Source organism: Jaculus jaculus, chromosome 19 (genome assembly GCF_020740685.1).
Source record: "Jaculus jaculus isolate mJacJac1 chromosome 19, mJacJac1.mat.Y.cur, whole genome shotgun sequence".
NCBI lineage: Eukaryota > Metazoa > Chordata > Mammalia > Rodentia > Dipodidae > Jaculus > Jaculus jaculus.
Window position 1 is genome coordinate 60,565,653 of NC_059120.1, and position 13,712 is coordinate 60,579,364.

General features: G+C 54.4%; 1 protein-coding gene across 2 annotated transcripts in view; it reads left to right on the plus strand.

The window, feature by feature from the left end:
• Positions 1-12,124, plus strand: part of Kirrel1 (kirre like nephrin family adhesion molecule 1) — a 120,020-nt gene extending 107,896 nt beyond the window's left edge. The window contains exons 6-15 of one of the 2 annotated variants that reach the window (XM_045137917.1): positions 799-904; positions 1,060-1,208; positions 1,417-1,544; positions 2,327-2,501; positions 2,582-2,682; positions 4,044-4,242; positions 5,597-5,704; positions 5,858-5,997; positions 6,789-6,866; positions 7,034-12,124. In XM_045137917.1, coding sequence (XP_044993852.1) covers positions 799-904; positions 1,060-1,208; positions 1,417-1,544; positions 2,327-2,501; positions 2,582-2,682; positions 4,044-4,242; positions 5,597-5,704; positions 5,858-5,997; positions 6,789-6,866; positions 7,034-7,510 — 1,661 coding nt within the window. In that variant the 3' untranslated portion in view covers positions 7,511-12,124. The remainder of the gene's footprint in view (positions 1-798; positions 905-1,059; positions 1,209-1,416; positions 1,545-2,326; positions 2,502-2,581; positions 2,683-4,043; positions 4,243-5,596; positions 5,705-5,857; positions 5,998-6,788; positions 6,867-7,033) is intronic. The other variant, XM_004667294.2, reaches the window with a different exon arrangement.
• The last annotated feature ends 1,588 nt before the right edge of the window (positions 12,125-13,712 follow it).

Sequence of the window (13,712 nt, forward strand, 5' to 3'; positions counted from 1 at the left end):
AGGGGATTGGCTGTGGAGTCAGGCAGGCAGTCCCTGGGTCCAAATGCCAGAGCAAGAGTTTGGGCTACAGCTAGTTCTCTGAGCCTCAGTCCCTAATTCTGTATAGTTGCAGAAAGTAAGGCATGGGCGTAGGATCATATATCCACAATTCTAAACTAAAGTGACTGGCTTATAAAACTTGAACCCTGGTTTTCCACAATCTTCCCTATTTTGGAGACAGGGTCCCGAGCTGGCCTTCAGTCTGTGATCCTCGGCCTTCTGAGAGCTGTGGGAGTCTCTTTGTTAGCTGAAGAGTCATGTGGTTCACAACAGATAGACTCATGTGTGCCCAGTGCCACTGGGGGCGGGTCTTCCTTTCTGAAACACTTCTAGTCCTGGGGTGTGTGGAGCTATTCCTGCTTCCCGAAGGTGTGAGAGCCGAGTAAGTGACGGCATGAAAGCCTCTAGCGTGGATGGAGCGTGCTCACTCGACAGTGCTCCATAAATCCCTCTGCTCAGTGTGGACAGCCCTGGATGATACTCCCACCTGACCTTTTGCGATGAGCCAAGTTGGTCCACGCTGACGCCTAGTGGCCATGGTGGCTCATTACATCCATTGAATAATTTGTTAGTTCAATATTGTTCTTGGGTGTTGATTCAGCCTTAGACCCTTTGTGGAAAAGGTGAGGTTGATAGCCTTTACCTTGCAAACCCAAATTCCCAGGGCACACTGGAGTGGTGAGGTCTGAATGTATGCACTACAGAGAGAGAAAGAGAAATGCAAGGGGCAGAAAAGACTCGCTGCCCCCTCCTTTGCAGACCCTCCCACAGTGACCCTGTCCATTGAGCCTCAGACAGTGCAGGAGGGTGAGCGTGTCGTCTTCACGTGCCAAGCCACAGCCAACCCTGAGATCCTGGGCTACAGGTGAGAGGGTCGGGGGCTGGGAGTGGCCTACGAGTGATACTGGGAATGTCCTTGAGATCTGTGTGGTGGGGGATGACCAGAGACACCAGTGTCCCTGGACAGAGTTGAGAGGGTTCCAAGTTCTGATCCCACCCCTGTGCGGCCTCCTCCCGTAGGTGGGCCAAGGGGGGGTTCTTGATTGAAGATGCCCATGAGAGTCGCTATGAGACAAATGTTGATTACTCCTTCTTCACGGAGCCTGTGTCCTGTGAGGTCCACAACAAAGTGGGGAGCACCAATGTCAGCACTTTAGTGAACGTCCACTGTGAGTAGCTGGAGGGCAAGGAGGGGGACAGAGAGCAGGGAGCTTCAGGACCTTCAGGGGCCTCGGGTGGAGGGGGAAGGCTCCAGGAAGCTGGGGTGGGAGGGCAGGGAGCAGAGAGAGACCCGGGCAAGAGAAGTAGGAGAGCAGCAAGCTGAAGTTGACCTCCAAGGAGCTTGAGACCCTGACCCATTGCTTCTGTCCCCTTCAGTTGCCCCTCGGATTGTAGTTGACCCCAAGCCCACAACCACAGACATTGGCTCTGATGTGACCCTTACCTGTGTCTGGGTTGGGAATCCCCCCCTCACCCTCACCTGGACCAAGAAGGATTCAAACATGGTAAGCCTCTCTGTGTCCATCCTGAGTGCCTGCCAGGAGAAAGGGGCTGTGGCCAGGGCGAGGGGAAGGGCCAGGGTTCTTTTTCAGATTGAAGCTGGGATATTTCTAGGTCTTTGGGGTTTGAAGGAGAAATTGGTTCTTGCCTCGCCCCCTTCTTGCTGGCCATTGCACAGGACACAGGGTGAGGTGGAGGAGGGAAGAGGGTCCAAGGTGGTGGTGCTGCAGTTTCAAAAGATCTAGCAAATTAAGCTGGGTGTGGTGGTGCACGCCTTTAATCCCAGCACTTGGGAGGCAGAAGTAGGAGGATCGCCGTGAGTTCAAGGCCACCCTGAGACTCCATAGTGAATTCTAGGTCAGCCTGGGCCATAGTGAAACCCTGCCTCAGGGGGAGGGTCAGGGGGGAGGAAGATCTGGCAAATTAATGGTGCACCAAGAGGTGGGGAAGCCGGGAGGCTTCGGTGGAGCAAAGAAGGTCAGATTGCACTACTTAACAGATTCCCAGTAGACAGTTGGGGCCCAAATTCTAGAGAGAAGAATCTCAGAATTAAAACGTCCTACCTAGCTTGGTGGTGGATCCTGAGAAGGGATTGTATCCTGGTGGAATTAGCCTGGCCACCATAGGCTCACTCTTGCCGAGAGTGTGTGTCTGAGAACCATCCTGTTTAGGGTTAGGAGATGGATCAACCAGACCTAGGAGCCATTTCCCTTCACGCGTGAATTCACTTGTGACCCTCCCTGCTTTCTTTCCCATGCCTCCAAATGCGGGGCCGTCATGGACTTAGGGGCCCAGGCCTCCTGGCTCCCCACCCGAGGCTGCTCTCTCTGCCCAGGTCCTGAGTAACAGCAACCAGCTGTTGCTAAAGTCAGTGACCCAGGCAGACGCTGGCACATACACCTGCAGAGCCATCGTGCCTCGCATCGGAGTGGCCGAGCGGGAGGTGCCGCTCTATGTGAACGGTGAGTGCCCGAGTGGGGCGTGGCCCAGCGGGCAGCCATGGTGGCTTCTCACTGGCCTGACCGTGTCTTCTTGCTTGCAGGGCCCCCCATTATCTCCAGTGAGGCGGTGCAGTATGCTGTCAGGGGGGATGGCGGTAAGGTGGAGTGCTTCATCGGGAGTACCCCGCCCCCGGACCGCATCGTGAGTGCTGGGATAACCAGCCCCTACTGCTCGGGGTGGCCCACTGCCCCTCTCCTCCTCTGGCTTTAGCCTGCTTCCCCAGCCCTTTTCTCGTCCTGTAAACCTATGCCTTTGGGTTCCTTCCAGTTCCACACTTGTTCCCTTACTTGTGTGACTCTGGGCAGATGAGCAGTTTGGGCCTCCGTTTCTTCCTTTATAAAGCAAAGGACAAACCTCCCATGGCTAGGACTCCCTTGGGAGGAGTAGGTGTGCTGAGCTAGCGCGGCCTCCCGGAGTCGGGTTGTGGTGGGGTTGTGGTGGGCTCCTGTCCCTCCTCATCTCCCCTTTGTGGTACTGCCTAGTCTTTCCTTTCCACCTTCCTCTTGTCTCCTCCGCCCCTCCTCCTCCAGTCACCCTGCTCCTTCCTCTCCTTGCACCAGTCCTACCGCTCAGAGGCTTCTTTCCCTTCTCCTACTTTTCTCCACCACTCTGGCTTTCTCCTCTCCTCTATACCATAAGCCATTAATTCCTCCTGTGACCATTAACCATCAAACCCCTTATCACATTTAATGGCCATTTGGTTAACTCCAGGGCTTCCCAGGGACACTTCATTACCACGGCCGCCTGGGCAGCAGGCGGTTTGGCTCCCAAAGGGCTTTCCTCACGGCGCTGGGAGGACTGGTCTCTGGACAGGAGCCAGTGCTCAGCCGGTTCCACTTTCTTAGCCTCCCCTCTGCACTAAGGACACACGGTCAGGAGTGCCTTGTCTGGCAGGTCAGGGGTGGAGAACCCGAGTACTCCTCTGCTCCCTGCCCATGAGAAAGACGTTACAGATGGGACACTAGAGACAGCCAGGCAGGGCCTTATAGGTTGGTGAAAGGTAGGTTTGCATGCAGTTAGAATCATAGGCTTTTACGAACTTAGAATCAGGCCTGAGCCTGAGGGGAGGGAAGGCCACACACTGGAACATCCAGGTTCTGAATGTTGGGTCATTAGGTCAGCCACTTCCACATCACATGGAATCAGTGAGACATCCACGGTGTTAGGACTTATAGTCACTGTGGAAGCAGATTCCTGGGCCTCTCCCTCATGTTCAGAGTTAAGATGCAAGCCTCAACATTCCAGGTTTTTAGAGCCTTCCTTGGTGCATCTCACCATGGATAGGAGCCACAGCTCCTCCTTGAGGAGGAGGAAGTTCAGAGTCAAGGGTCTGAGGCAGTTGGTGTGACTTAAGCTGTTTCAAGCATGTATGTTGGCTCAGCTTGGGGACGAAGGAGACATGACTCCCATGATGCTGGGATGAGGGTAGACCAGATGTCTCCCGGGCATGTGCTTCTGCCACCTGCCCCTTTTTTACCACCTCCCTGCCCTCTCTCCCGCAGGCGTGGGCATGGAAGGAGAACTTTTTGGAAGTGGGGACCCTGGAACGCTACACAGTGGAGAGAACCAACTCGGGCAGCGGGGTACTGTCCACGCTCACCATCAACAACGTCATGGAGGCCGACTTCCAGACCCACTACAACTGTACTGCCTGGAACAGCTTTGGGCCAGGCACAGCCATCATCCAGCTGGAAGAGCGAGGTGACTGGTCATGCTGGGCAGCCTGGGGTTCCTGCCCCCTCTTCTGTGTGCAGGGCAAGGCTTGAGGGGAGATAAGTCTTTCTTGGCCTCCCTGCCAGATGATGACGTGGGTGCTCAGTTAATTCATTCACTGTGTCAACATTCAGTGAGCATCTTTATGTGGTGGACTCTGTAGACACAGGTGGGAACCCAACCAGCGCCTTTCAGCCCAGTGGCAGAACTTACAGAGTGGCAGCAGGTGACCTCTGATGGAGAAGAACCGGATGACGTGGCCAGGGGATCCACACTAGCTATCTCATTGGATGGAATGGGAGTATTTTTTTAATGTCTGGCATATTATATGAGGTGCTTAATAAGTTAAGGGTCTCTCACCTCTTTAAGCACCCTGGGTAGAAGAGATATGGTCTCTCTAGGCAGGATAAAGGACACAGCCTTGCTTTTTTTTTTTTTTTTTTTTTTTTCCGAGGTAGGGTCTCACTGTAGTCCAGGCTGACCTGGAATTCACTATGGAGTCTCAAGGTGGCCTGGAACTCACAGTGATCCTCCTACCTCTGCCTCTTGAGTGCTGGGATTAAAAGTGAACGCCACCATGCCTGGCTCTAGCCTTGCTTTTTAGTATTCTGGGAACTAGCCATTGACGTAAGGAGATGCAGAAACTGTGAGACACTCAGGAAGTGACTGGGGAAGGCATCTGATCAGGTCTAGGTAATGATGCTTCATTGTGGGGAACAGAGAAGGGTAGTACCGAGCTCAACAGGGAGGTGTCTCAGGGGAAGAGCTGCTGGCAGGATCTAGATCTAGGTAGAACTGTCCGGAAGAGAAAGGAAGCCAGAGGCAAGATTCCTGGGCTCCCTTCAGCTCTGGGAAGCAGAGGAAATCCAGGACTGTCGGAGCCCTGGGTGGGCAGTCCAGATGGGGGCAGACAACATCTGCATGGATGGAGAAGGTGGCGGAAAAGGTCGGAACACAGATGACAGATTGGAGAGCTTAGAGATATCTGACCTCAACCAAGAGCCCAGGTCAGGAAGGAGAGGGACCAAGCCCCTAAGCACGTGGGCCCAGCAGAGGGACAGAGAGCTGTGAGTTAAGCTGAAGGTCAGCGGCAGGGATGGAACACCACCACAACTTCCACTCTGATCAAGTTGAAGCACATCTCTGTAAGGCCTCGGCTTTGACCCGACTGTCCAGCACGGTCTGGGCCTACACGTCACACGGCAGCTCCAGGCAGAGTCCAGCCTGGCACACACTCCAGGGTCGCTATGGTATCTCATGGCTGAGCCTTATGCCAGCAACACTGAGCCCAGCCCACTGTGTGCCTCCGTCCTAACCTCTCCTTTCCTTCTCCCGTCCGAAGAGGTCTTCCCTGTGGGCGTCATCGCCGGTGCCACCATTGGCTCGGGCATCCTGCTCATCGTTTTCTTCATCACCTTGGTATTCTTCCTCTACAGGCGCCGCAAAGGCAGTGAGTACAGGCCCTGTGCCGCTGTCCACGGCGCCCCTCCCCCAGGGCCTCCTGCCGGGGCTGCCCAGGGGGTGGCCACTGAACTTAGGGAGGAAGCTGGCAGCAGCTCCCACAGAAGCCGGCGCCTGACCCAGCCCATGTCCCTGTCCCCAGGTCGCAAAGATGTGACCCTGAGGAAACTGGACATCAAGGTGGAGACCGTGAACAGAGAGCCACTCACGGTGCATTCTGACCGGGAGGAAGACACGGCCAGCATGTCCACGGCCACCCGGGTCATGAAAGCCATCTACTCGGTGAGGGCCCCGCCCCGCCACCCCCTGCACACCCCTCAGGCCGGCCCTGCCGACCTGTGACGGTTGCCGTCACCTCTCCTTCCGCAGTGAGTTTATCCTGTTCTTTTCATCCCCTCCCTCACATGGCAACATGCCCATGGTGGACACACTCACACTCGTACACACACTCTTGCACACACGCACACTCATATGCACTCCCATGTACTTGCCAAGACCATGTCTCCTCACCAGAGGATGGAGGGCAGCTCCTTCCTTCGCCTCCCTTCTCCCTCACACTGGGTCAGAGCTGGAAACATTCAGACGCTCCCTCGCTGCTGAGATGAAGAAATCGTTCCGGACAGCAGCAATGACACGCCCAGGGTCACACGGCATGTTAGCAACAAGATCAGTGCTGGAAGGCGGCTCTCTTGCCTCACCCAACACCTGCTGTGCTGAAAGAGAGTGCAGATAACAAGTCTATCCCTGATCCCAGACATTTCCCTCAGCATGTGGCCTCGAGGCACAGGAGTGGGGTCGATAAAGGGGGCCGACTAAAAGGGGGTTCGTGGGCTAGGGAAATTGCTCAGTTGGTTAAAGGCTTTGGCTTGCAAAGCTTGCTGGCCAAGAATAGTTCAATTCCCCAGTACAGGTAAAACCAGATGCACAAAGTGTTACGTGTATCTGGTGTCCATTTTCAGTGTCAGAGGCCCTGGTGCACCATCTTCTCTTTCTCTCTCTCCTTGCAAATAAGAAGATAACATATTTTCTAAAAAGGGGGCTCCTGTTTCCTGACACCTACTCCTCTTCCTCAGTCTTTTAAGGACGACGTGGATCTGAAGCAGGACCTGCGCTGTGACACCATCGACACGCGGGAGGAGTATGAGATGAAGGTGGGGAAACAACGGCGCGGGGCCGGCCAGGGAGTGAGGACCCCGGGAAGGAGTGGTCGCCTGGGCCGAGGAGCTTGAGTGGGAAGGAGGAATGGGGCAGCACCCGGGTAAGCTGACCTCCTCAGGGGAAACTGTCACCTCCATCCTCTTCTCTCACTGATTTCCAGGATCCCACCAATGGCTATTACAATGTGCGTGCCCACGAAGACCGCCCATCCTCCAGGGCTGTGCTGTACGCTGACTACCGCACCCCTGGGACTGCGCGCTTCGACGGCCGCCCGTCATCCCGCCTCTCCCACTCCAGTGGCTATGCCCAGCTCAACACCTACAGCCGGGCCCCCGCCTCCGACTACGGCACAGAGCCCACGCCCTCCGGCCCCGCCGCCCCTGGTGGTACTGACACGGCCAGCCAGCTGTCCTATGAGAACTACGAGAAGTTCAACTCTCACCCCTTCCCCGGGGCATCGGGGTATCCCACCTACCGACTAGGCTACCCCCAGGCCCCACCGTCGGGCCTGGAGCGGACCCCCTACGAGGCCTACGACCCCATCGGCAAGTATGCAACAGCCACACGATTCTCCTACACCTCGCAGCATTCGGACTATGGCCAGCGATTCCAGCAGCGCATGCAGACTCACGTGTAGGGCTGGAGCTCGGCTGGGGCATCTCTGCAGGGCAGAGGAGAAGGCTGTCCAGCTGTCCCTGACCCCTGACATTCAGGGGCGTTGCTCGTTGCTCTTTTCTTGGACCAGCCTTCCTCCTCCTGCCATGGCAAATAGGGAGCGGGTCTCCCAGAAACACCCCATCCCAAGGATGGTGCTGTGCATACCCGGTCTCCTGGGCCTGCCCTTCCCTCTTCTCCCTTCTGACCTGTGCTCTTGCCTGACCCCTAGTGTGGGGCCGGGGAAAGTGAAGTTTGGGGAAAGCAGAGGGGCTACTTTTTAACATTCCTTTTCTGTCCCACCTTGCTGGGCTCCCGTAAGTGGACATGGTGGTGTGCGAGGGTAGGCAGGCTTCGGCTCCTGGCCCAGCAGCTGGCGTCTGGGATTGCCTAGCCAGTCCTCTTCTTGGCTTTCATGACCTAGGTGCATCTTTCCCACCTCAGAATGTTGGAGACTGGAGCTTGGAGTTATTTTTATCTCTTGTCTACAAAAACCCTGACGCTGAGTTCTAATCCAGCCCTCATTCAGCTGAGATCGGGCTGCAGCTGTGGCCACCTGCTTGTCAGCGGGTGCGGGGTTCCAGAAGTCACCCCTAGCACTGCCCTCCTTCACCTTGGTGCTGAGCTAGAGAGGTGGCCTTGCTGTGAGGGAAAGGAATGGTCCTGACAGGGCTGGGTGGCGGTTTCCAGATCCAGCACCAGAAGGAGCCACTTAAGCCCCCTTCCCTCCTTTATCTGTCCCACTTCCTGGCTTTAACTCTTAAATTGGCTTGGGGAGTAGGCTGGGGCTGGGGGTGTTCAGGCTACTTTTCAAAAGCAACAACAACAAAAATACAATGAAAACCTCATTTGGGGGCGGGGAGCTGTAGTGGTTCTCCACCTAAACATAAGTCCTAGTGGAAAGGAGAAAGGGCCCCTCTTCTCCAAATTATCCATCACCCTTTCCATCTCCAGTGCTTTGAAGCCATTTTGTACATCCAGGTTGTGAGGCCTGTGTGCAGTGGGCTCTTGGGGAGTTAGAGCCCCTGGCTCTCAGCCCACACTGGGCCATCCCCACCCCAGTTAGAAACCACCTAGCTGGGCCACGGGAGATGCTCAACCCGACAAGTTTTGTTTTGTCCTTTTTATTTCCTTGGCCCAGTCATATTCTTTCTACTTTTAGTGCCTTGGGTGTCAAGCCTCACATGCTGTCCCCATGTGGGTGGCTGCACAGGGACACAGGTACTTGTGAACCTCATGTGGGCTGCCCATTTCTAGCATCTGAGGAGAGACAGGGGCAGTGGATGTGATGGGAAGGGGCTGGAAATGGCCCTGAAGGAGAACGCCGTCTGTCCAGATGGAGACCGCGGCACGGAGGACGCGGCCGCGCTCCACGGCATGTAATCTCTCTTCCATGCAGAGCGCATGGCATGTGATCTCTCTTCAGTGCAGAGTGCACGCAAGCCACACTCATCCCACGCCGCCAGTTCCCCACTGCCACTTTCTTACCAAAGAGAACGCTTATCCTTGCCCTGACCCCGTCTGGGGTCCCCATTCATTCCCTTATCCTTGCCCTGACCCCGTCTGAGGTCCCCATTCATTTCCTGCCTGAGGTCAGCATCCCGATGGGGGCTGTGGCACACTTTTCCAGAATGTTCCTCGCCCTTTCTTGGTGGTCACCCATCATTACTCTTCTTTGTGCTCGTCAGCCGTGAGCCTTCACTACCCTTACAGGTGGTCCTGTGGGGTGACATTCCCAGCCACCCACTTGCTGGTAGGGACCAGGTAATACCCAGGAAGCTGGTAGCTCCAGATCCAACCTAGCCAGCCGGCTCTGTCTCTTCCTCCCCACTCCTCCCCTTCCTCCTCCCCAGCAAGTGCATTCTCTGCCTGGGGGTCCTACATGGGTAACTGACACACTTGTAGCTACACCCCACTCCAGGTCACATACCTGCAGAGCCCTTTCATGAGAGCTCAGCAAGAAAGTGTGTGAAGAATGTAGGCCCCTGTACATAGAAAGTCATGAAAGTTTTCATTTTCATTGACACCAGAAGCCATGGGTAATCCAAACACTTTAAGTATAGTGGCTTTTTAAGGAGGAATACCCCCCCAAAAAAAATCATGTTTTGAATTTGGCCAGATTCTCTTATTTCTTCATTTATGTAAATCTTTACCACTGAAATGATGTGGGTCAGTGCCAAGGTCACGAGGTGACTCTGCTAGCACTACTGTGGGTGCCAAGCGCTATGCAGACGCACACGAGCACCGTCGTCTAGGGCGATCTCACCCTCCCACTTCATGCTCAGAGTTGGGGCGTGCGGGAGGCCAGTGGAATGGCGTGTGTGGGGAGTTGAACGCCCCTCGATCACAGGGCTGTCTGAGGCTGAAGTTCTCCAACGTGTGGCACCCCGTATATTTGATTAATCACCTGTGATGTTATCGCTGCACTGGGGAGAGCAAGGGACTGGTGGTTGGGAGATTGAGGACCCAGTTTACAGCTGGCATTTGCTGAGTGACCTTGGCCTAATCTCTCAATTTTCTGGCCTTACTCTTTTGCTGCGCTCATTTGAGGAGGCAGGATGTGGAGTTGCCCCACCACGACAAGAAGCCGGGGGTAGTGATCATGCAGGGTGAGGGCGGGAAGGAAGTGTATGTACTGGGGATGGGGGCTTTCTCCTGTTGAGGGGAGCTTTCACCATGAGCTTCTTAATCATGTCACTTGTCCTAAAACCTGAGCAAAATGAAGCCGTCTATGCAGCTCTCCTCCTGGATCTGACAGGTCGTGGCCGTGGCAGGGCATGGCAGTCTCCTCTCCCATGATCCCAGATCGTAGGCTCCTACAGTGAAGAGCAGTTCTCCTTCACCTTGTCCTCAGGCCCAAGGACAGCTTGCCCTGCTTACAGAGCAAGGTGAAGCCTGCGGTCCTCCGGGTCTTGAGCCAGACAGGAACGAATGCTGCTGACCTCTTGCTGAAGGAACAGACCAGAAGAGGAGCTGAGAGAGGGAAGAGGGGTATCGCAGTTTTCACACAAGCTCTCCATGTCCATGATGTTCTTGGACTGGCTGAGCCATGGCCTTTGAGAAGGGCCCAGCCTCCATTCGAAATCCTGGGTCCCTCAAAGTCTAACCCACAGAGCTTGCATGAAGTCAAACCCATGTGTAAGAGAAAGGCGAGTAGCCAGGGTGGGGGCGATGCTACGTTCTCACATGTTGGCTTGGAGTGAAAAAGATGAGCTCGACTTCCCTGTCTCTCTCTTAAGCACCGTGCCGTTCACACCCCAGCAGCTCTCTTCTCACGACTTCTGCCCTGTGGGATGGAGTGCATCATGTGGCAATGTCTTACCTTCATGCTGTGCTAACCTGTGGGTGCTCTGTCAGGAGCCCCAAGACTTCTGCTCTTCCAGATAGAATTAGATGGCCTCCCTAGACCCTTGGTCCACGCACATAGCAATGGTGGGCTATTGGCATTTGAAGAAGCATGTCCAAAGCCAAGACCCCGCCTGGAGACATGACCCATACTGGCTCACTCACTGTGACACCCTGCTGTGTGGGCAGTTCTGTCCCTGCCACTGGCCCCCGGGACCCTCCACATGTCTCCCCAGGCTCAGAAACCCTGGCTTTGCTACCATTTTATTTCTCGTGACCTGAGCCTTGACACTGCTCTGCGCCTGGGCAGGCAGGCCGTTCCGTGTGCCAGGGAAGTCACTGGCAAGAAGGGGGATTGCTCCTGATGTTGGTGAGCCCTGGGGCACAGACCCAGCCACATCATTGAGAGGCATGAATTCTTTTTGTGAACGTGGTGTAAAGCTGTCATCTAAGCATCTCCTTCCCTTGCCCCCATCTCTTCCCTTCCCTTGTGGTATTTCTCCTCCTCAAGGTCAGGCTGTTGCTGAGTGGCACGGGCTCGCCTTTAGCAATTTGGTCCTGGCACTACCTGTGTGTGGCTTGGGAGGTTCTGAATTTGGGAGATGGGAGCAGATTCTCATTTTCTACATCACTGTGAGGAAGCCCCAGGCCATCCTGTAGTTCTGGTACGAGCCTCCCCTAGAAACAGAAACTCTACTGCATAGAACTCACTTATTCCTACCTGTCTACTGTCCCCCGACCTGGCTTTTTGTGGGCCCTGACGATTGGCCTTTGCAAGCTGATAGCCTGGGCTATTCTACCAGTGCTGGAGTTCTTCAGGGGCTGCCCTGGCAACCAGGACTCTGGGGAGAAACAGTCGGTTTACTGGTACAGTCAAGCTCGGCCCAAGCTCCTCTGACAGCGAACAAGACTGGGCCTCATCCCACCAGGACGAGGCCCGGGTAGGGTCTCACTCCACCCCAACCATTCTTGGGATTCCAATCTATTTCTAGCCCCAGTTGAACTTCCTTCACCCAAATCCCAATAAGAAATGGATCCATGATGACAACTAAGAAAAGAAAACAATACTATTTTTGTTAGTACAAATCATCGTAGATTTTTAGCAGTGTGTATCCGTGTCCTTCACACCTTTTCCTATTCTGACTTTTTTTCCTTTTTTTTTAATATTATGTACTATATTTTTAGTCTCAAACACACTATATATTATATATTTAATTTTTTATATATATAAATATAAATGTTTTAAAAAGTACCATGTCTTGTGTCATTTAATACATGAGCACCTAGTTCCTTGAAAGCCTGCCTGGTTTGGGGTGAAATGGCCAAGGTTTGGGGGAAAAGTTTCAGATTAAGAAGCATTTTACTCACTGTTTGCAACATAACAAAGCCTGCAGGTGACCCGCGAGGAACCAGGACAAGCTGAGAGGAGCTCTGTGCCAAGCCTGACTGGGATGGGGATGGAGGACGCTTTGAATCCATCATCCGACTCCCACCGGCGTTGGCGGTGGGTGTGCAGCTGGGTGTCATTGATTAAATGCTGTGGTTTGGGTAGAAAGGCAAGGCTCGGGGTTTCCAACCTGCTGAATGCGTAGTGGAGCAGCGTGGGAGCCAGCAGTGCGGGGGTGCACACGCAGCACCCTGCCGAGAAACCCGCGGCTCTCGGCTGAGTGGAGTGTGCCGGCGTTTCTCGTTGCTCACTTCACAGGAGTGTTTGAGGATTCCTAGAACTGTTTCCAGATAATGATTGTGAGGCGATCAATCATGAGAGAAATGCAAGGGTTGTTGCTTTTTCCTCATCCGGTTAATGACCAAGCAAAGCCAGGACCATTCACAGGCGCTGCCCACGAGGGTCACAGCTGGGAGCTGGCGTGGGAAGTGAGAAAGAAATAATGAGAGCCATTTCCACAAATGTTGGAGGTTAAAGCTCAGGAGGGTGCAGGTGCCGATGGACTGGAGTCTGGAGACATGTGACCAGAACCAGGGGCCTGCAGGTAACCCAAGGTGACTATAACCAGGATAGGAATGAGAGGCTCAGGTGCAGGGAGAATCTGTGACCGCAGTCAGGTAAGTTGCAGGGTGTAGGTTTTAACACAACAAGACGCTGCGGAGATTCAGAAGCAAGCTGGGGGGTGCGGAGCCAGGAAAGGCTGCAGCGGTATTCTCTCGACGTGGAGACCCAGGTGAACCGTGCTGGCCAAATGAGGGCTGTTGTGTGGCATGCTCCCTGAACCGTGTGTCCACTGAGGACACACGCTAGGCATCTCTGCATTCCAAGTGCATGGGCCAGCACATACGATGAGACAGCTATGTCTAGGGCACCAGCTGAGGCACCAAGGACCTAGGCCTACTTTCCTTAGCCACAGGAAAGCCACACAGTCCACATTTGTCACTGTATCTGAGGCCTCATCCTTGTAAGGTTCAGGAGTGACCAAGGAGACCACTCTGAGGCAAAGATGGAAGTTTTTATTCAGGGAGAAACACTGCCAGGACTGACCCTCAAGAGCGGGGCAGTCAGCTTGGAGTTACAAAGAGTGGGTCTTATAGGCTCTTCAGTTGGGGAAGGTGAGGAAGGGGTTTCTTTGTTGGGGCAGTAAATCTCTGTTCTTGACATTAGCCATAGGGTGAGACCAGAAGTGACCCGATGACAGATAAGGGGGCAGTAAATCTAGACCTGGAGCCTTGTTAGGCGGGGGAGGGATAGTGGCCGGACAATTTCTTGAAGGATGTGGATGATTCCCTTCGCCCTCCTGCTGTGACTCCGTTTTTGTCCTGACCTGACAATCCTGTTTAAAGGGCTTCAGTCCGTTCTGTACGTTACCCACAGCCCAAGGACAAGTAAT